The sequence below is a fragment of the Rhinopithecus roxellana genome, chromosome 5, assembly GCF_007565055.1.
Source record: "Rhinopithecus roxellana isolate Shanxi Qingling chromosome 5, ASM756505v1, whole genome shotgun sequence".
Classification (NCBI taxonomy): Eukaryota; Metazoa; Chordata; class Mammalia; order Primates; family Cercopithecidae; genus Rhinopithecus; species Rhinopithecus roxellana.
The window spans coordinates 147,182,100-147,204,921 of NC_044553.1; the positions used below are offsets into that span (position 1 = coordinate 147,182,100).

A 22,822-nucleotide genomic window follows, 5' to 3' on the forward strand; every position below is an offset into this window, starting at 1 on the left:
GAGTCTAACTGATTTCTTCATTGAAATCTTGAAAACAAATAGATAATTCAGTTAGAAAAGCATTTTTCAAGCAACCAAACTGACTAGAAACAATATACTATATTATGCAGTCTGTCATTCTAAGACAAGGTTAAGTAATATGTCATTCTAAGACAAGGTTAAGCAATACACATTAAAGTATTTAAAATACTTAAATATACTTACAGCATGGGCGCCTTGTATCGTTCGTATAAGATTGATTCCTTTCCAGACATATATATCCCCATTGAGTGCACCAGAATATGTTAATTCATCCCTTGCACAGGCTAGGCACAGTATTGTCTGAAGGTCACCCGTCTTACCAAAGACACCTCGTTTTGGGGTCAGAGCATTTCCACATAAACTCCAGAACTAAAAGGTATACAGTATAATCAAATTACCAAAGAATTCTTACAAAATAAAGTAAAACATTCCCAATACTTTGATGCTATATTAGAGCAGTGAGCTACAAATTAACTAAGAAATTGCCTTATGATAAAATAGCATTCAACGTTCAGATTCTTATCCTAGTGTTGTCAAAAGCTATGTTATAGCATAGCTATAGTCACTGGTTTCAATTCTTATCTGTAAGAATAAGGGGTTTGAATCAGATTATTTTTAAAATATGCTATGCTTTCCTTGGGTTTCTGAAAAGAAATCTACATAAAACTTAGATTAAGCCAGGCACAGTGGCTCATGCCTATAATCCCAGCACTTTGGGAGGCAAGGTAGGCAGATCACCTGAGGTCAGGAGTTCAAGACCAGCCTGGCCAACATGACTAAGTCCCATCTCTACTAAAAATACAAAAATTAGCCAGGTATGGTGGCGCATGCCTATAATCCCAGCTACTCGGGAGGTTGAGGCACGAGAATCACTTGAACTCAGGGGGCAGAGTGGTTGCAGTGAGCCAAGAGTGCACGACTGCGCTCCAGCCGGGGCGCAGAGCGAGACTCTGTCTCAAGAAAAAAAAAAAAAGTTTAAGTTAAAAAGTTGGGAACGGGTTAGCAATGAAAATGAAGATAAGTCATCATAGACTAAGAAGAAAAAGGACCAAATCTAATGTTCTCTCTCTCACATCACAAAACATCACTATATACCCATGAATTTCTATCTCTCTGATAGAAACATTAAAGATAGGAAAAAGGAGTATGCTACAGCTTATTGTAGCTGTAATATTTGATATTTTCAAAGTTGAGCAATTGCTTTGCTTGTAAAGCTTAAAAAAATAAGATAGATGTCCATGGGGAATGATTTGTTCATTCTTGGGAGAAAATAAGAAGTTAAACATGAATCTTCATTACCAGGGGTTTTGGTCTATTAGGTGGATTTAGGTAAATTTTATAGTTCAAGGAGAGAAATTTAAAGAAAAAGGAGTTGGGGGGAAGTGGGCACAGTGGCAAATGCCTGTAGTCTTAGCAATCTGGGAGGCTGAGGTGGGAGGATGATTTGAGGCCAGGAGTTTGAGGCTACAGTGAGCTATAAATCACGCCTGTGAATAGCTACTGCACTCCAGCATGGGCCACATGGTAGGATCCCATCTCTAAAAAATAAACCAAAAAAATGAGACAGGACAGAGATATATACATTAAATAGTTCTGCATGAAGAAATTAGGCCCAAAGAATAAATTCAACTTTATAATAAGTAATTAACATTTAAAATAACATAATTTATTATCATACATTCTTATTTTAAAATTTGAAGCCTCAAAGAACTAAAAATTATGATCATTATCTATTCAAAGATCTAATAAGTACTTTAATTAATGAAACTTTATAATTTTTAAACTTAAAATCTCCATAATTTCTGTGTATATAAGTGGCTTGTTCTCTTTCTTTCAGCGTGTCCTAATTTGAATCCATTATTTTCTTCTAGATCAATGATTCCCAATGTTAGCTTCACATTAGAATCACCTAGGGAAATTATAAAATGGGATGCCTGGACACCCACTTGAGATGAACTGGGACAGAATCTCTGAAGCATGAAGCCCAGGTACCAAATGATTTTGATGCTCAGCAAGGGTTAAGAACTATTGTTCTAGAATCCAAATCAATATTGTCCAATAGAACTTTCAGTGATGATGAAAATATTACTTACACACACACACACACACACACACACACACACACACACTTTCCAATACAGTAACCACTAGATACATAAGCATATGAAATGTACTGCTAGGGTGACTGAGGAAATGAATTTTAAATTTCATTTAACTAATTTATGTTTAAATAGCTACGTATGGTTGGACAGTGAAGTTCTAGATCATCTCTGGGAATTAATTTCCTCACACGTATTGCCTGCAAAGAGAACTATGTTACTATTCATTTCTTCTAGCAAAGGAAAAGAAATGTAACTCAGTATAAAGATATAGTTTATTTAGTTTGAGAAGATGAACTTTTTATAAAAACCTGAAAATGGAGCCTTTAGCTTTACTTATAATATAAAATAGTAAGATCTCTTTATTCATAATTTGTCAATCACTTATTAAGCACTTAATATATATCAAGTACCATATCAAACATACTGTCCATCAAAGATGAACAAGACAAAAATCTCTACTTTCACAGTGCTTATATCATGTGCCTTAAAGCCCAGCATACAGCCTTTTTGGTATTCAATATTTGTCAAAAAATAAATATTTACTACTATCCATCAATCAAATCAATACCAGAATAACAAATCCAGAATTGCAGCAGCAGTGAAAGATGCACTGGAGAAAACGTGGATGGAGTTAAGCATATTGAAATAAAGAATGTGAACACAGAACCTTAATTCACTAGGAATTAACTGTTATCAGGAACTGTTACATCAGACAGTGGAAGTAAAGCAAGTTATTTCCAATTTGTTCCAATGATTTAAAAGTAAGTATAAACATAATAAAGAATATCACCACTGACTTTACAGGCTTCAAAATCTGAGCTGTAATTATAAAACAAAACCCAGAGCTTTCACAAGCAAAGTAAATAGTGGCTATCAAGGCTAAGAGAGGGACAAGGAGAGATTTGCTAAAGGATACAAAATTATAACTAGATAGGAGGAATAAGTTCTACTACTCTATACCACTGTAGAATGACTATAGGTAATATGAATATACAGTTTCAAATAGCTAGAAGGAGGCTATCGAATAGTCCTAAAACAAAGAAATAGCAAATGTTTGAGATGATAGCTAATTACCCTAATCTGATCACCATACATTTTTATGTATCAAAACATCACTATATACCCATGAATGTGTACTATTATTTGTCAAATAAAAAAAAAATATTTTAAAGGCTGAGGTCAAATCAGGGAGCGAACATAGAAAAAGGAAAAGCAACACGTTCAGAAAGCAGACCATGTGTTAGGCACTATGACAAGCACTTGAGTATATACTGCCGCCTTATTTAATCATCAATTCTTTGAGGATGGTAACAGCAGTCACAGTTTTAAAACGTGAAGAAAAAAAAAAGCTCGAAGAGGTTAAATAACTCACACAAGGTTAAACAGCTAATAAATGGCAAAGCCAGGTCTACTCATGTTGCCTCTCCCACACCATTCTATCTATGTAAATGAAAAACTCTTCATTTGTTTCCTATTCTCAACATTGTACTTTGTAAGTGAAACATGAAGAAACAGGATGGACACAGTAAATCCTGCCTCACTAGATAACAAATTTCTTTATGGAATGTGGCTTATTAATATCCTATTCATATCTATATTGCTTACAATAATTCAAAGCAAATAATATATATATTTGTTTGATTGAACATAAGAACAATAAAAACATTGCCACTTTAAAAGTAAGTATTGTCAAAATTCTGAAAGTAGTCTAAATTGTTAACAGTGAGATATATAGTTAGCAGCAGAGAACTAAACGTGACTATTATAAAACAAGACCCTTCTAGTACCTTGATATGTTTTACACCACAGCTGACAAGTTTATTTGGCTGGTACAAATCCCAAGAAATATCAAATATCTGTAAACAAATCAGATTCATGATTAAAATACTTATTTCCAGAATCATTTAAAAATCCTGTCCAAAAGACCAAATGGCCCAAACTCCTAACCATAAAATAAAATTACTCAATAAGTAATAATCAGAATCCCACACTTTAAAATCTTATGAGAAATAAAGCAAATTTGAAACTGATAAGAAATAAAAAGTATTTCTTAGTTTCTATGAACTTCAAACACTACTGGAGTAAAACTGAACACCTCCGTTTATTTTTAATTTTTTAAAAAGATTGCTCCATAAATAACAAGAATGGTTCAACAGAATTAGGGCATGAAGGGAGGTGCTTGCATAATTTCTACAGAAAAGAGTGGAACATGACACTCATACAGCCTAGAAGTAAGAAACATCTTGATAGCTTTCTATCACTCAGAACTATTTACATAAAGAATCCAAACACTGATTTTATAGTAATTTTTTTTCAGTGTTTCAAGGTCAAAGTTAACTTATACTTAAATTTTGGGGAGTCTCCAGACTTCATTATTTTCTAAAATTCCATAAATTCTAAACACATGCAAAACATTTTGATACAAAAGCAAACAAGCAAAAACCCAGGTGAAATAAAATACGAATTAGAAATGTAATTAAACAAATGACGAAAGAAAAACTAACATTTAAAAAATAATTCATTTATTATGCTTTCTGGTAGTCTTCATGTTTGACACCTTATCAACCTACCTCTAAAAGGTTTACATTTTTGGTATACTAAAATGTACACTTTACATTTTGGTATACTCTAAAAATTTACAAAAGTGATGCTCTTTAGTGATAATGAAGAAATAATACATATTTAAGTTAATATTTAACAACTCACCATAATACAGATTATATGAAAAACATATCAATGCAACTTTGAAATATTCAACCACAATAATACTTTCAAAAACTCCACTGACAATGTCATATTTTATAATAATGAGTCTATTTATTAAATTCCCAATAGTCATGTTCAAAATGCTTTGATCTAAGCAGGTAAGAACATGCCAGCTGTCTAATAAAATATATACAACATCTTACTAATGGCTTAAATTGTGTGTTTGTGTGTGTGTGTATGTGTGTGTGTGTGTGTGTGTGTGTGTGTGTGTAACAGGCCTCTCTGAGCAGCTACTAAAAACCAAATGTATTCTCCAAAATGCGAATATACACAAAATTTTCTACCCAACTTTTAGAGTCATAAATTCCCACCAAACAGAATCATTGGCCATACCTCTGTGCTGGTTCAGGTTAGGATTTTACTACACATACATATACACAAATTAGATACTTTTAGGAGTTTACAACTTTTTTGATCTACATCCATAAAAATAGTATAACATTTCATTAAAAGCTAGCTATGATGTATTGTTTATATACAACTTGGAATGAGGAATATATATTCTAACAAGTTGTCAGTTAAAAATGTTAGGTCTCTAAAAAATGTAATAGTAATACGCAATTTTAAATCCATACAAGCAACATCATTTTTCACCTTAACTATAATACATATGTAACAAATTAGTGGTAAACCAAACTAAACAGACCCTAGGCTCAAAACATTCAATTTTTAAATTGAGATTTGAATAATGGGTGCCTCCATATGTCAAACCCATCAAACTTCACACATTAAATATGTGCATCCCTATGTATATCAACTATATTTCAATAAAACTGTTTTAAAAAACGGAAAGAAATACATCGTTTTTACTGAAGCAAACACTGGGTTAAAAGTCTTATGCCTAAAGTAGATGATGGGTTGATGAATACAGCAAACCTCCATGGCACGTGCATACCTATGTAACAAACCTGCACATTCTGCACATGTACCCCAGAACTTAAAAGTATAATAAAAAAAAGAAAAAAGTGTTATGCCAATGCTATACATATCGAATGATGTCTCCAAGTCCTACAATACATATGTATTCTAAGACTTTAAGAGTTTTTACATCTGTACAATTATTTACCAACTGCAAAATTTTAATTACATATGACCAATCTGGCAATAACAAAATAAAGAAGGATAAAATCCCCTGAAGTCTCCTCTGGTCTTTCCCTTCCAGTACTCATTAGAAATCTCAAAAGAGAATACTTACTCTATCTGTATGACCAGGAGCCATAGACAACATTTTTCCCCTTTTCCAGTCCCAAACACAAACTGCATTCTTTGAATCCAGTCCAACTGAAACCAAGCGCTGAATTATGTCCACGAAGTCCAGGAAGGAATAAAAAGGCAAACAAATCAAAGAGAAACCAAATTATAAATAGCAAATAAATTATACTCATGGGTTTTTATAAGCACAAAACATACACATCTATATTTACCTCATAAAGGCTGAATGTATTTCACCCTGTTAGTGTTTCACATATGTATAGATCTTCACATTATGAAACAGAACAGAGACTTCCATTTCTAACAGTAGGATTGACAAAATATCCTAAATATACCTCCTATCAAAAACTAAAAATACTAGATAAAATGTAAAATCATCTTTTTAAATGGACTGCTGAGCTGTCGAAGAATTAAGAAATCTCAGAACAAAACCAAAGTGATTTCCAGTGGGAAACCTGGAGGGTGAGAAAACACCTATACCTACTGGACTCTAAAGGCACCAGGTGAATACTTGTACCCCTGATTTCTGTGCTGTGGCCTGAGAAAGAATAGGAGACAAAGTCTAGGGCCTACCTAAGGTGGGGATCTGAATTGCAGATCGCCTCTGATTAAACCAGTAAACCTCTCAGAAACAACAAATAACCCCTTCCTAAAGAAGGGGAGGCAACTCATGAAGAGGGAGAAACAGCTCCCTGAACATTTGTAACCACAAGCAGCCTTCACATGGTTGCTGGCCTAAATTCACATTAAACATGAATCCTTCAACTAGGAAATTTAATTCAAACTAGTTTTCAGGGTTGGTTGTGTCTTCAAGCAACTTCAACAACGTGGCCCAAGCAAATATAAATCCTAAATGAAGTACCGCAACTTCGATCCATCCCCCAAAGAATTCCTGCAGGTAGCAATTCAATAAAAATAAGCTACAAAAAAAAAAAAAGGCGGCCGGGCGCGGTGGCTCAAGCCTGTAATCCCAGCACTTTGGGAGGCCGAGACGGGCGGATCACGAGGTCAGGAGATCGAGATCATCCTGGCTAACATGGTGAAACCCCGTCTCTACTAAAAAAAAAAAAAATACAAAAAATTAGCCGGGCGAGATGGCGGGCGCCTGTAGTCCCAGCTACTCGGGAGGCTGAGGCGAGAGAATGGCGTAAACCCGGGAGGCGGAGCTTGCAGTGAGCTGAGATCCGGCCACTGCACTCCAGCCTGGGCGACAGAGCGAGACTCCGTCTCAAAAAAAAAAAAAAAAAAAAAAAAAGGCCAGGTACAGTGGCTCACACTATAATCCCAGCACTTTGGAAGGCCGAGGCAGGCGGACTGCTTGAGGCCAGGAGATTGAGACCAGCCTGGGCAACATGTTGAAACTCCGTCTCTACTAAAATTACAAAGATTAGCCAGGTGTGGTGACACCCGCCTATAATTCCATCTACTCAGGAGGCTGAGGCAGAGGAATCACTCCAACCCAGGAGGTCGTTCTATTGCACTCTAGCCTGGGAGACAGAGCGAGACTCCGTCTCAAAAAATAAGAAGCAGTAGCAGCTAAAAAAATAAACAAACCACCCCACCCACACACACAGACACAACAAAATAAGAAACCATGAGTGAGAATGGGCAAGTCACAACAGACAGCAAAGTCAATCTTGCAAAAAAATCAGATATGGAATTATTAGATAAATAACATAAAATAAGCTTAATGTGAGTAAATAAAATTAAGGATTCAAAATATCTGTATATGAGCAAAGAATATGAGACTATAAAAAGTATCCAAGGAGACTTGAAGAAGCACACGGAACTTCCGGAAACAAAAAATAAAGTAAGTTAAAAATTCAATGGAAGAGTTAAATACAAGATTAGCAGGAGATGAAAAGACAAAGTTGAAAAGAGAAGTGGATAGTGAGATGGAAAGTATGAGAGAGGTTTAAAAACATAAAAGATGGACTTCTAGCCATGAAGGTGTATCAAAGTCTGAACTTACCCTCCCCCACCCACCCCTGCCATAAACAGCTAGAAACTGTACAGAATATATGAAACAAATGTTTTGAGACATTTGCAACAGGAAGTAAAGCACCATGAACCCTGAAAGAGGGAAAAACAAATAAGTTAAGTCCTATAATCACCCCAGCTTCCATCTAGGAGGCAATTTCCAGACTATGGCACAGAAAGGTAGAATCCAAATAGAGCCCAGTAGACTTACTAATTTGGACAAACAGAGCCTGGAGTTCAGAGAGGACAAGATGGCTAGAATTTGCAGAGCAGGAAAACAGCTCTAGTAAAACTATCTATAGTAAGATTTGGGAATATTAATCTCTGCATGCATAGGATGAACTCTATGAGGTCATGCAAAGAAGAAATTCTAGAAAAAGAACAATTACTAGAGAGCTAAAAGCAAAAAATTCTCAGAGATCACAAACGGTCCAGAATCACTCAAATCCTCAATAACCAGAATGAAGATATCTCTTTGAACTCGCTGGGCAGTCATCAGGAATCCTGAGGTCAGGAGGGGAGTGTCATACCTTAATAGTGAAATTATACCAGTAATTCTAGAGCAAAAGCTATTCTAGTGCTGCCTCATAAAAGTTTGAAAGCAAGCTTTTCACAAAGATGAAACTGATTCATGAGGAACTTGACTATTTGCCAGAACAGTGTCCATATACTTTAAAAGGATATAATAAAATTACTGATATGTGAAGAAACAGAAAAATGTGACTCATAACCTGGGGAAAATCAATAGAAATAGGCTCAGGAAACCCAGAGATAATTAGGGTTAGGAGACATTTGCTGTTAAAATTAACATTTTCAAGACACCCAAGAATTATCTTAAACATACCAAGAATAAAAAAAGAAAAGATATAAAAGAACAACATAGAAAACTGTTACATTATCTAAAATGAAAAATTTACTCCAAAGGATTAACAGCAGCTTAGACAATGATGAAAAGATAAATAAACTTGAAGACATAGCAATAGAACCCATCCAAAATAAAGTACAGAAAGAAAAACAAAAAAAGAATTGACAGAGCTTCAATGACCTGCAGGAAAATATCAAGTGGTATAACATACAGGCAATTATGGCTCCAGAAGGAGAGAAATGACAGAGGAAAAGAAAAAAAAAAACTGAAGAAATAATAGTAGAAAGTTTCCTAAATCTGATGAAACCATAAATCCACAAATATAAGATGTTCAACAAATCCCAAGCAGGATAATCATTCACACAGAAAAAACACACAAGACACATGGCAAACAAATTGCTGAAGCCATCACTAAAGGGCAAATTCTAAACAGCAGCCAGACAAAAAAGGACAACTGCTGTACGGATGAACAAAGATTTAAAAATTATCCTAGACTGCTCATCCAAAGTGATGCAAGTTAGAAGACAATGGACAAACAGTTTAAAGTGCTGAGGCAGAAAAAAAATCAGCATAGAATTGTATACTAAGCAAAAATATCCTTTGAAAATTGAATCAAAACCAAGTCTTTTCCAAGCAAACAAAAGCTGAGAAAATGAATCATCAGTAAACCTGCACTATAAGATATGATAATGAAAGTTTTCTCCCACAGAAGTAAAATGATACCAAATAGAAATGATTTACACATATGAGAGTGTCCAAGTGGTAAATACGTAAGATTTTTCTCATTAAAAATTTTTTAACAACTAAGGCAAAATAACAGTTATTATGGGGTTTTCAAAATAGGTAGAAGTATTAATAAAATAAATGACAATAGCACCATAAACAGAAGAAAGGAAACAGCAGAATATACTTTTTCATATTCTTTCCAAATATACATGAAACATCATGAAGATCACAAAAATGTGGATTACAAAGTGTCAATAAATTTTTAAAAATTAAAATACAGAGTATGTTCTCTGACAAAAACAGAATTAGAGTAACAGAATGTTATCCAGAAAATCTCCCAAATATTTGGAAATTAACAACATACTTCTAAGTAACTGAAAGGTCAAAGAAGAAATAACAAGAAAAATGTGAGGAAAAACCCACAACACATACTGTGAAAAGTACTGGTTTAGAGCAGGGGTCAGCAAAGTACAACTCTCAAGCCAAATCTTGTCTGTGCCTATGTTTTTGTAAATAAAGTTTTACTGGAATATAGCCACACTCATTCTTTCATGCATTGTCTATAACTGCTTTCACACTACAGGGCAGAGCTGAATAGTTATAGCAAAGACCAAATGGCCCACAAAGCTTAAAATATTTACTATTTCACTTATTATAGAAAGTTTATCAAACAGTGGTTTGGAGCACAGATTCTGGTAGCAGATTGCCTAGGTTTGAACATCGTCTCTTACTAGCAGGGGTGACTTTGGACAATTATTTAGCCTCCCTGTACCTTACTTTCCTCACCTATTAAATGGGGATATAAAAGTACTTCACAGGGGTCACTATGAGAATTAACATATACACTACTTAAAGGAATTAGAGTGCCTCATATATGGTTAATGTTATGTAAATGTTTGCTTCATATCATTATTATTATTGCTATTAGTTTACTATAACCATAGTTAAATGGGGACAAATAAAAATACCTCACAGGGGTTACTATGAAAATTAACATATATACTACTTAAAGGAGTTATAGTGCCTGGTATATGACTGATGTTATATAAATGTTTGTGTAATATTATTATTATTACTATTAGTTTACCATAATTAGCTTTAAGAACCTACGCCCTCTAACTGTCCAAATGAGAAAGGTCATCTAATATCCAGTTACAGTTTCTGAAAAGAAAGTTTCTACTATTTAAACTTCAAAATTGGTAGGATGAATAATTTATATAAAAAGACACAGAATACAGTTTGTTATGACTCTCCATCAAATCAAGCTAGCAGAAAGCCCAGAGAACGAGAGGAGATGATTTGTACCTCCTGAGAGTATTTACTATTTGGGAACCAAAGGACATCAGCAAAAAATCTAGCTAGAACAAAGATATCTACCTCTTGCTATCAGAATACTGTGTAGAGGTTAAAATTTCATAAGACAAGTATATCAAGTGAGGAATAGCCGGAGGGGCACTGCTGTTCTTTCTACTGATGTTTCCTCTGTCTGGCATAGCTCATCAAATACACACAGCAAAGCACAATTGGCCAAAAACTTTAAAATTCCATGTATCCAAATACAGTCTCAATACATCTAGTTCTGTACAGGCAATAACAAACTAGACTTGAGAGCACTTTCTCTGTAGCCTTGATAAACATATCATGGCTCAAACCAATATCCCTATGCATAGGTTACGCAACAACAGACAGGACGAGGTAGAAATGACAAAGCAAATATTACCTCCTCTTCCAGCTTTCTAACATTTTTTACTTTATCATTTCTTTTCTTTTAACCCCAACTTGGTAGATAAGAAAGAGAATAAAGAAAGTTTTCAAGCAAAAGTAATGCTTAATCCATATCTTGGAAGAGAGAGTCAGAGACAGTCTGTAGAAAAGTAATAAAGTATATTTCAGAACAAAGGACCTCAAGATTAAAGAGATCATGGTGCTTTCAAGAGAGTGCCAGTAATTCAATCCAGGGGAGGGAAGGAGTGCCAACTGGAAAGCGGCAAGGGACAAGGCTGGAGAAGTAGAGCAGAAGCCAAGATGAAGAGTTTTTTTGTTTGTTTTTTGTTTTTTTTGATAGAGTTCGAATAAAGAGAGAATTCAGTTTTAAATGTATAAAATGGAATATCTACAGAACATTCAAGAGTGATATTTAGAGTTGAGAAGCTACAGCCACCTGTTAGCTGATATGGAAGTTAAAGTCATGGGCCTATATACTCACCCAGAGAATCTAAGAAAAGTGAAAAGAAAAGGCTACAGACTCCTGAAGAACACGGATATTTAAGAAGCAGACAAGGAAAGACTCCTTTAAAGATAAGAAGTAACAGTGAGGGAGAAAGAAAACCAGATAAAGAAGCCTCTATCCATCTTCCCAAATTCCTCCCTGATCCTATTTCCAGACAAAATCTTATTTGTGTCCATTAAGTGAATTGGAAGTATCCATAAAAAATTCTAGGCCGGGCGCGGTGGCTCAAGCCTGTAATCCCAGCACTTTGGGAGGCCGAGACGGGCGGATCATGAGGTCAGGAGATCGAGACCATCCTGGCTAACATGGTGAAACCCCGTCTCTACTAAAAAATACAAAAAACTAGCCGGGCCAGGTGGCAGGCGCCTGTAGTCCCAGCTACTTGGGAGGCTGAGGCAGGAGAATGGTGTAAACCCAGGAGGCGGAGCTTGCAGTGAGCTGAGATCCGGCCACTGCACTCCAGCCCGGGCGACTGAGCGAGACTCCGTCTCAAAAAAAAAAAAAAAAAAAAAATTCTAGCACACCAAATATTTCAATAAGAAAGAAATAATAATAGCATCTATTCCATAGGGTTGTTGGAAGGATAAAATGAGATAATGCAGGCTTAGCATAATGCCTGGTCCTTAGTATATGCTCAACACCTTTAGCTATTATGCTTTCATGAACTTAAAATTTTAAGTAGTATGTTCTCATTAAGATCTGTGATAATGAAATACATGTACCCAAGACTTTTCTTATAAGCTGCTCAAAATAAGTGAAATTAAACACTTTCAACTAGTAAAAGCTATGGGCATGATTTCCCCTTGGATATATAAAATAAATTCCTCAGCAATGCAATATACTACATTTAGAAAGGGTAAATTTAAAGCTAAGAAGAAAATACATATATTTAATGTTATAGACACTTATAATTAAAATGGCTTGAATTTCATAACACTTTAAGTGATTTTTAAAAATAACTTTGTAGGTTTGTTTTATAACATTTCATGTTCCTATGAAATAGATAAGTATTATTATTTCCTCTAAAAAAGAAAATGAAATTCCAACAGTATATTAAGACTTGAAAAATTACAGCAAAAATGGGACATGAATTTAGTTTGTGCAATTGCCAAACACTGCTATATGGTGATATAAACCTAGAAGCACATTTTTTTTTCCAAATAAGAGATTCCAATTAAGTCTTTATAGATCCATTACCAGAAAGTCATCTCTTACTAATATGAACAGGAGGCAGGGAAATACTGGGTAGAAGAGGGTGGGGTCCCTGGCAAGGGTTCCACCCTCAAGCCTGGACCCCTGGCCCTAAATAAGAACATGCATTCCTGTTTTCCTGCCCGAATGTTGCCTTTGCCAAAATCACTCTGGCCCACCACAACCCCAACCCTGTACCCATAAAAACCCCAAACTCCACTGGCAGAGGAGCAAAACAGCACTGCAGAGAAGGAGAGAAGTGAAGTGTCTGCACATCAAGAGGAGTTTGGCCGGGGATGGTCAGGAGAAGATTATCTTCCCACTCCATCCCCTTTCCAGCTCCCCATCCCGCTGAGAGCCACTTCCATTGCTCAACAAAATCCTCCATATACACCACCCTTCAATCTGTTCTTGTGACTCGGTTCTTCCTGGACGCTGGACAAGAATTCAGGATGCACTGGGTGCAGGAACCCAAAAAGGCTGTCACACTGACTCTTCACTGAGCTGTTTAACACTTAAGATGCCAGTGTTAAAGAGTATTGTTTGTAACACACACCCTCTGGGGCTCCAGAGGTTGTGGGTAACCACTAGATGCTGCCACAGGCAAGCCAGCACCCAAAGGCACTCACCCCAGCTCTCCTGCAACCTCTCACCTGTGTGCCCCACTCCTGCAAGGGGTTTGAGCTGGGCAGCCAAGTAAATGAGCCACACCCGTTACAAGTCCTACGAAGGCGTCAAGGGAACTCTCTCATCTCATTACCAGAAAATCATATTAACCTATGCTACTCAAAGAAGCTATTCCTCAGAGAAATATAGAAAAACATCTACTGGTTATCATATTCAAGGGGATAGAACACACTGTAATTTGTTTCTATAAAATTGAGATCTATAAAATTAATGAATTAAAAAGCAGATAACTAAAATTGTTCTAAAATTTAAAATGATTTTAAAGTCTAATTATAACATAAAACTTTTAAAGATTATAAATGAACAATCTGCAAGATCCAACTTTTTACTGGTAACTTTAAAAGTATTTTTAGGTATAATGATTTCCATAAAAGCACCACAAAAAAAGCCCTTGGCTTGTTTAACTTTTTTAAATCATTGGCTAGAAGTAGATGATAATTTAGAAACTGATTAGTCAGTTGAGTGATAATTATATCCTTTGTTGTGAACTTTGATTTTGTATAAAAAATAACTCATAGGAATTGTTCCATTATATTCAATAAAAACATAATTTTAATAGACAACCTTTAAGGTAACTGAAAATCGAAATGTAGGCTGGGTGCAGTGCCTCAAGCCTATAATTCCAGCACTTTGGGAGGTCAACAACACTGGAGGATAGCTTGAGGCCAGAAGTTTGAGACCAGCCTGGGCAGCACAATGAGATCCCATCTCAACCAAAAAAAAATTAGCCAGGCATGATGGTATGTGCCTGTAGTCCTAGCTGCTCAGGAGGGTGAGGCAAGAGGATTGCTTGAGCCCAAGAGCACGAGGCTGCAGTGAGCTATGATCATGTCACTGCACTCCAGCCTGGGCAGCAGAGTGTGACCCCGTCTCTAAAAATAAAAATAAAAAAATTAAAATATATATAGCTTTCTAAGAAACTTAATTTTCCTAAGATAACATCCATCTGTCCTATCAAAATACCCTATCTGGAAAAGAGTTATATAGAAAAATCTCTACAATAACCAGGTAATATTCCACTGACTCAAAATTACTTTGGCTTTCAAGGTAGTAATTAATTCAGTTGAGAAAGTTCTTGACATGATGAAATAAAAACCACATTGTTATATATCAACCACCCACCCCACCTACCCACCTCTACCTCTGAACAAATACTTTTCATCAAATGTCCAAATAAATATTTATAGATGTATAATCATTTTCTATAATATACTATGTAACATACAATTCAGAAAAAAAATGAAAAACTGTCACATACCTGTCCATCTAAGTCAAACGCCAAGCAAGCTATACCATGTGTATGAACATCCTTTAAAACTGATATGGTCTGCACAGTGTATGAATCCCAAATACAAATATAAGGCTCTTTCCCAACTTGTCCTGTTGCTACCAACACTCGTTCAGGGTGCAATGCAAGGCTGTAAAATAAGGAAATAAACAAATAAGTAGTATTATTAAAAATTGCTTATACAGATTTTATGTATTTGGTAGATGTAAAACATATATACCAGTGTGAACATTAGACTTTATCCATTTTAGACAATTTGGATTTTTTTGTTATTAATATTTTTGTTGAGACAGCGTCTTGTTCTGTCAGCTAGGCTGGAGTGCAGCGGTGTGATCTCAGCTCACTGCAACCTCCATCCCGCCAAGTTCAAGCAATTCTCATCTCAGCCTCCTGAGTAGCTGGGATTACAGGCAACCGCCACCATGCCCAGCTAATTTTTGTATTTTTGGTAGAGATGGGGTTTCGCCACACTGGCCAGGCTAGTCTTGAACTCCTGACCTCAAGTGATCTGCCCACCTCAGCCTCCCAAAGTGCTGGGATAATAGGTGTGAGCCACTATGCCCAGCCAGTAATTTGAATTTAAAATAAATAGCTTCTATAAAAATCCATGCTAACAGTTACTACTTCATAGAATATGTGATAAACAGTTAATGATAAGCTAATTATACCCTTCATCATCCCTGTAATATACTGTGTGTAAACTTCTCAAGAAAAGAACTCTCACAAGCGAGTGACTGGATCACAAGCGAGTGACTGGATCACAGCAACAAATTGGTAGCCTTTTCCTCATTTAGTATTGACCTGTTTTCAAGCCTTCTTTCCCATTTTACTATTCCTTTCATTGGATAAAGTTAGACCAAATCTTAATATCTAAATACAGCATTTAGTAGCACCGCTACTATAACACTAAATCTTAAATTATAAATTCCATTTTAAGAAACAGAAAGGTCACCCATAATTCACAGAAAATAATCTATGAGTCTCTAGAAACAAGACAAAGACCTAGCAGGTGGTAATAGCTTATGTACATCAGCAGAAGGTGGGGAAAATATAAATTCTATTTGATAATTTTTTTCTATATGTCAATTTAGAATATCAGATTTGCCCTTGAGATGAAAAAGAAAATCACTCCTGGCATCAGGGTGGAGAATCAACTAAAAGGGGAAAATTAGGAGGATATTAAAACAGAATCAAGGCTGGGTGTAATGGCTCATGCCTATAATACCAGTGCTTTGAGAGGTCCAGGCTGGAGAATCACTTGAGGCCAGGAGTTCAAGACCACCCTGGGAAACACAGCAAGCCATTGTCTCTACAAAAAAAAAATTTTTTTTTAATGAGCCAGACATAGCAGCACACACCTCTATTCCCAGCTACTTGGGAGGCTGAGGTGAGAAGATCGCTTGAACCCAGAAGTTTAAGGCTGCAATGAGCTATGACTGCACCACTGCATTCCAGCCTGGGCTTCTGGGCCAGATTCTGTCTCTAAAGTAAATAAAGAAGACAAAATTAACTGGATGCAGGGGACGAGGGGAAGAGAGGGGGCTAAGATGACTCTTGGGTTTCTGGCTTGGGTATTTGAATGGTTTGGGGTGATATTCAACAAGTCAGGGAATACTAAAGGGGTAATTAATGGGAGAGAAGATAAGTGGGAATACCAGGTTGGTTCAACATATGAAATCAACAAATATGGCATATTAACAGAATAAAGGTCAAAAAAACTCCCATATATGTTTATCTCAATAGACACAGAAAAATTATTTGACAAAACCCAATCCCTTCATAAAAACACATAACTAGAAACCGAAGGAAACTTCCTCAAACTGACAAAGGACATCTACATAAACCCGAAGCTAATAACATATTTAATGATGAAAGCTTGAAAGCTATCCCACTAAGTAAAGGGAGAAAACAACGATGTCAGTTCTTGCCACTCATTTAACTTGGTATTAGATATTCTAGCCAAGAAAAATAGGCCAGGAAAAGGAACAAAAAGTAAAAGTAAAGATCTCTACTGGCAAATGACATGATCATATATACAGAAAATCCTAAGGAATCCACAAAGAAACAACAAAAAAGAAGAGCTAATATGAATTCAGTAAGGTTGCAGGATATATGATCAACATAAAAAATCTATTGTATTTCTATACACTAGCAAAGAACAATAAAAAAAATTAAAGAAAATAATCCCACTTACAGTAGCATCAAGAGGAATAAAACATTTAGGAATAAATTAAACAAAGTACAAGCTTTGTACACTGATAACTACAAAAACCCACTGAAGGACATTTTAAAAGATCTAAATAAAGGGAAAGATATCTCATTTCTGGGCTTAGAGGAATGTAATATTTATAAGATGGCAATACTTCTCAAATTGATCTATAGAGTCAACACAATCCTTGTCAAAATACTAGTTGTCTTTCTTGAAGAAACTGACAAGCTGATTCTAAAATTCAGAAAGACTCAGAATAACCAAAACTATCCTGAAAAACAAGAACAAAGTTGGAATCATCATACTTTCCAATTTTGAAACTTACAAACTTACTACAAAACTACAGTAATCAAGACAGTGTGGTACTGGCATGAGGATATGCAGATCAATGAAACAGACTTGAGAGTCCAGAAGTAAACCCATACATTTGTGGTCAATTGATTTCAACAAGGGTGGTGCCAAGACAACTCAATGAGGGAGAAAATGGTCATTTCAACAAAGAGTACTGGGACACCTGAATATATATCCATATACAAAAAAATAAATTTGGACCCATACCTCAAACCATATACAAATGTCAACTCAAAATGGATCAGAGACTAAAATAATTGTTAAAACTCTTGGAAGAAAATATAGGCATAAATCTTACTGATCGTGAATGAAGCAGTGGTTTCTCAGATATAACACAAAGCATTAGTGACAAAAGAAAAAGCAGATAAAATGGACTGAATCAAAATTAAAAACTTTTATGCTTCAAAGGACAACTATCAAGAACATAGTAACACAACCGAGAGAATGGGAGAAAACCTTTGCAGAGCACATATCTGATAAGGGACTTGTATTAGGAATATATAAAGAATTCCTACAAATCAACAATAAAACTACAAATAATCAAATTTTTCAAATAAATAAAGGATTTTAACAGACATTCCCCCAAGGAAGATATACAAAAGGCACATAAAAAGATGCTCAACATCAATAGTCAGTAAGGAAAAACAAATCAAAATGACAATAATACACCATTTCTTTTTTCTTTCTCTTTCTTTCCCTCTTTCCTTCCTTCCTTTTCTTGCTTTCTTCCTTTCTTTCTCTTTCTCCCCTTTCTATTTATTCATTTGAGACAGGGTCTCACTTTGTCACCCAGGCTGGAGTACAGTGACACGATCACCACTCACTGCAGCCTCGACCTCCCGGACTCAAGACTCATCCTCCTGCTTTGGTCTCTCAACTGGCTGAGACTACAGGTGGGTGCAACCACACCTGGGTAATTTTTTTTTTTTTTTTTTTTTTTTTATAGAGATGGGGTCTCCCTATGTTGCCCAGACTGGTCTCAAACTATTGGACTTCAGAGATCCTCCCACCTCAGGCTCTCAAAATGTTGGGATTACAGGTATGAGCCACTGCTCCCAGTCCACTTCTATAAATACACACATATATACACACATATACGCATATATATGTGTATATATATACACACACATATACGCATATGTGTGTGTGTATATATACACATTTTCAGACAGAGTTTCACTCTCATTGCCCAGGCTGAAGTGCAACGACGCAATCTTGGCTTACTGCAACTTCTGCCTGCCAGGTTCAAGCAATTCTCCTGCCTCAGCCTCTCAAGTAGCTGGGATTACAGGCATGCTCCACCACACCCAGCTAACTTTTTTGTATTTTCAGTAAAGACGAGGTTTCACAATGTTGACCAGGATGGTCTCGAACTCCTGACCTCAAGTGATCCACCTGCCTTGGCCTCCCAAAATGCTAGAATTACAGGTATGAGCCACTGCACCTGGCCCACTTCTACTTGTTAAAAGACAGAAAATATGAAGTATTGGCAAGGATGTGGAAAAAGTGTAACCCTTAAACATTGATTATGGGATTGTAAAATGATGCAGCCTATTTGGAAAACCACTTGGTAGCTATTCAAAAGGTCAAACAAAGTTACCATATGATCCAGCAATTCTACTCCTAGATGTATTCCCAAAAGGAATGAAAACATATGTCCACACAAAACTTGTACACAAATGTTCACAGCAGCATTATTCACAAATGGCCAAAAAGTAGAAACAATCCAAATGTTTGACTGAATCATGAATAAATAAAATGTGGTATCCATACAATAAAAATGACAACAGGAATAAAGTACTGATACATGCTACAACATGGATGAACCTTGAAAACACTATGCTTAGTGAAGGAAAACAGATATATAAGGGCCACATGTCACATTAATCCATTATGAAATGTCCAGAATATGCAAATCCTTAAAGAAAGTAGATTAGTGATTGCCAGGTGCTGGAAGGAGAGGAGAATGGATAAGGACTGCTAATGAGCTTGGGAATTTTTAGGGGTGATAAATATTCTGAAATTAGATAGAAGTGATGGTTGCAGAACTTTGTGACTATACTAAAAATCACTAATTGTGCACTTAAAGTGTAAATTTTATATTTTGTGAATCATCTCAGTTTTTAAAAAGTGAAAAAAATACTGACATTACCGTCTGTATACATATTTTAAGCACTTATGCAAAGAAAATCTTTGAGGTTAGACAGACATGGGTTCAAAATTCTGTCTCTGCTCTTCACAGGCTTCTCAGCAAATTCTTTATCTTCATCTTGTTTTCTCACCTTCAAAAAGGGCATATATTTACTATAAGTAAAGTGAGGGAAATTTCCCCAAGCTTGAAAACTGGGGAGGAAGGCTGAGTGTGGTGGCTCGTGCCTGTAAACTCAGTGCTTTGGGAAGCTGACGCAGGAGGATCGCTTGAGACTAGGAGTTTGAGATCAGCCTGGGCAATGCAGCAAGACCCCACATCTACAAAAAAATAAAACAACTAGCCAGGTGTGATGGTACATGCCTGTAGTCCCAGTTACTCAGAAGGCTGAGGCATGAAGATCACCTGAGCCCAGAAGTTCAAGGCTGCAGTGAGCTGTGATCATGCCACTGTATTCCAGTCTGAGTGACAGGGCAAGTCATCATCTCTTTTAAAAAAAAAAAAAAAAAAAAAAGGTCTGGGGAGAAAAACTACGCAGGTCCTCACAGTTTAACTACAAAATCTACATGCAATAGAACAGAGGTAGTCAAAGTCAAGTTAGAGAAAAAGGATAGGGTGGGTCCATGTTTAGATTTATAAGAAGCTGTCAGTTTTCCACAGTAGTTGTACCATGTTACACTCCCACCAGCAATGTAAGAAAGTTCCAGTTGCTCTACATTCCCACTAATATTTGGTGTTGCCAATGTTTTTAATTTGAATTTCTGATGACCATTCACATGGACAATTGGTCTTATAATGATCTGTTCAAGTCATTAGGTTGTCTTTAAATTTTTGAGTTTTCAAAGTACTTCATATATTCTCAATACAAGTCCCTTTGTCCAACATGGGACTTGCAAATATTTTCTCCCAGACTGTAGCTTTTCTTTGCATTCTCTGTTTCTCTCACAGAGCAAACATTTTTTAATTTTTATGAAGTCTAGTTCACTGATTTTTGTTTTATGGACCACGCTTTTGCTTAACCAAATGTAATAAAGATTTCCTCTGATATTTTCTAAAACTTTTATGGTTTGTCTTACATTTAAAGTTACAATCTATTTTTGTATAAAATGCAATGTACATTATAGGCTTTTTGTTTGTTTGGGTTTTTTTTTTTTTTTTCTGTCTTTATGTAAGATTCCTAACTTTTCAGCACCATGTATTGAAAAGACTATCTTTTCTCCTTTGAATTCCCCAGGCACTTTTGTCAAAACTCAATTGACCATATCCATATTACTTTTCCACAAATTGTACCCTATATTTTACACCATTAACCTATGTATCTATCCTTTCACCAATACCACACTGCCTTCATGAGTATAGCTTTATTAGTTTAAATAACAAGGCTTAAAATTGGATATTGTGGATCCTCTACCTTTGTTCTTTTTCCAAATTGCTTTGGCTATTCTAATTACTTCAACTTTCCTACAAAGTTTAGAATCAGCTGTATATCCTATATATCTTGTTGGGATTATGATTAGAATTGCATTAAATCTGTAAAGAACGTTGAAGAGAAGTGACATCTTAACTATATTGAGTCTTCCAATCCATAAACATAGTATGCCCTCCCTCCATTTTTCAGGTATTCTTTGTTTTCTGTCTCATTTTATAGTTTTTAGTATATAACATAGACCTTGCATAGATTTTGTAAAACTTATACAGATATTTTTGAGCTTTTGTAGACAGTATTGCTGTAAAATTTCAGTTTCCAATTGTTCATTGCTAGTCAGTAGAAACATAACTGATTTATGTATATTGACCTGGTATCCTGCGAACTTGATAAATTCACTGAGTTTTAGGAGTAGTATTTTTTGTGTGAGTTTTTTAAAAATAAATTATTTGGAATTTTATATGTAGGCAATTACGTTGTCTAAGAATAGAGACAATTTATTTCTTCCTTTTCTTTCTATAAGCCTTTTCTTTTTACTTCTTGTCTGATTGCACTGGCTTGAACTTCTAGCAGGATGTTGTTTTATTATTATTATTATACTTTAATTTCTGAGATACATGCACAGAACATGCAGGTTTGTTGCATAGGTATACATGTGCCTTGGTGGTTTGCTGCACTCATCAACCTGTCATCTACATTAGGTATATCTCCTAATGCTATCCTTCCCCTTACCCCCACCCCCCAACAGGCCCCAGTGTATGATATCCTTCTCCCTGTGCCTATATGTTCTCATTGTTCAACTGCCACTTACAAGCGAGAACATGCAGTGTTTGCTTTTCTGTTCCTATGTTAGTTTGCTGAGAAGGATGGTTTCCAGCTTCATCCACGTCCCTGCAGAGGACATGAACTCATCCTTTTTTATGGATGCATAGTATTCCATGGTTCATATGTGCCACATTTTCCTTAATCCGTCTATCACTGATGGGCATTTGGGTTGGTTCTAAGTCTTTGCTATTGTGAACACTGCTGTAATAAACATACGTGTGCATGTGTCCTTATAGTAGACTGATTTATAATCCTTTGGGTATATACCCAGTAATGGGATCGTTGGATCAAATGGTATTTCCGGTCCTAGATCCTTGAGGAATCACCACACTAGCTTCCATAATGGTTGAATGAACTTACACTCCTATCAGTGTAAAAGTGTCCCTATGTCTCCACATCCTCCTCCAGCATCCAGTGTTTCCTGACTTTTTTTTTTTCTGAGTGACTGTATTTATCTCCTTCTCTATTATTTATTATTATTATTATTATTATTATTATTATTATTATACTTTAAGTTCTAGGGTACATGTGCATAACGTGTAGGTTTGTTACAGGTGTATACTTGTGCCATGTTGGTGTGCTGCACCCATCAACTCATCAGCACCCATCAACTCGTCATTTACATCAGGTATAACTCCCAATGCAATCCCTCCACCCTCCCCCCGCCATGATAGGCCCCGGTGTGTGATGTTTCCCTTCCCGAGTCCAAGTGATCTCATTGTTCAGTTCCCACCTATGAGTGAGAACATGCGGTGTTTGGTTTTCTCTTCTTGTGATAGTTTGCTAAGAATGAT

The 22,822-nt window shown here is 35.9% G+C and overlaps 1 protein-coding gene across 1 annotated transcript in view; it reads right to left on the minus strand.

Moving 5' to 3' along the window:
* EML5 (EMAP like 5) overlaps positions 1-22,822 on the minus strand; it is a 205,549-nt gene that overhangs the window by 144,429 nt on the left and 38,298 nt on the right. The window contains exons 2-5 of the mRNA XM_010384118.2: positions 15,039-15,198; positions 6,085-6,183; positions 3,911-3,979; positions 205-390 (exon numbers count right to left, since the gene is read on the minus strand). Coding sequence (XP_010382420.2) covers positions 205-390; positions 3,911-3,979; positions 6,085-6,183; positions 15,039-15,198 — 514 coding nt within the window. The remainder of the gene's footprint in view (positions 1-204; positions 391-3,910; positions 3,980-6,084; positions 6,184-15,038; positions 15,199-22,822) is intronic.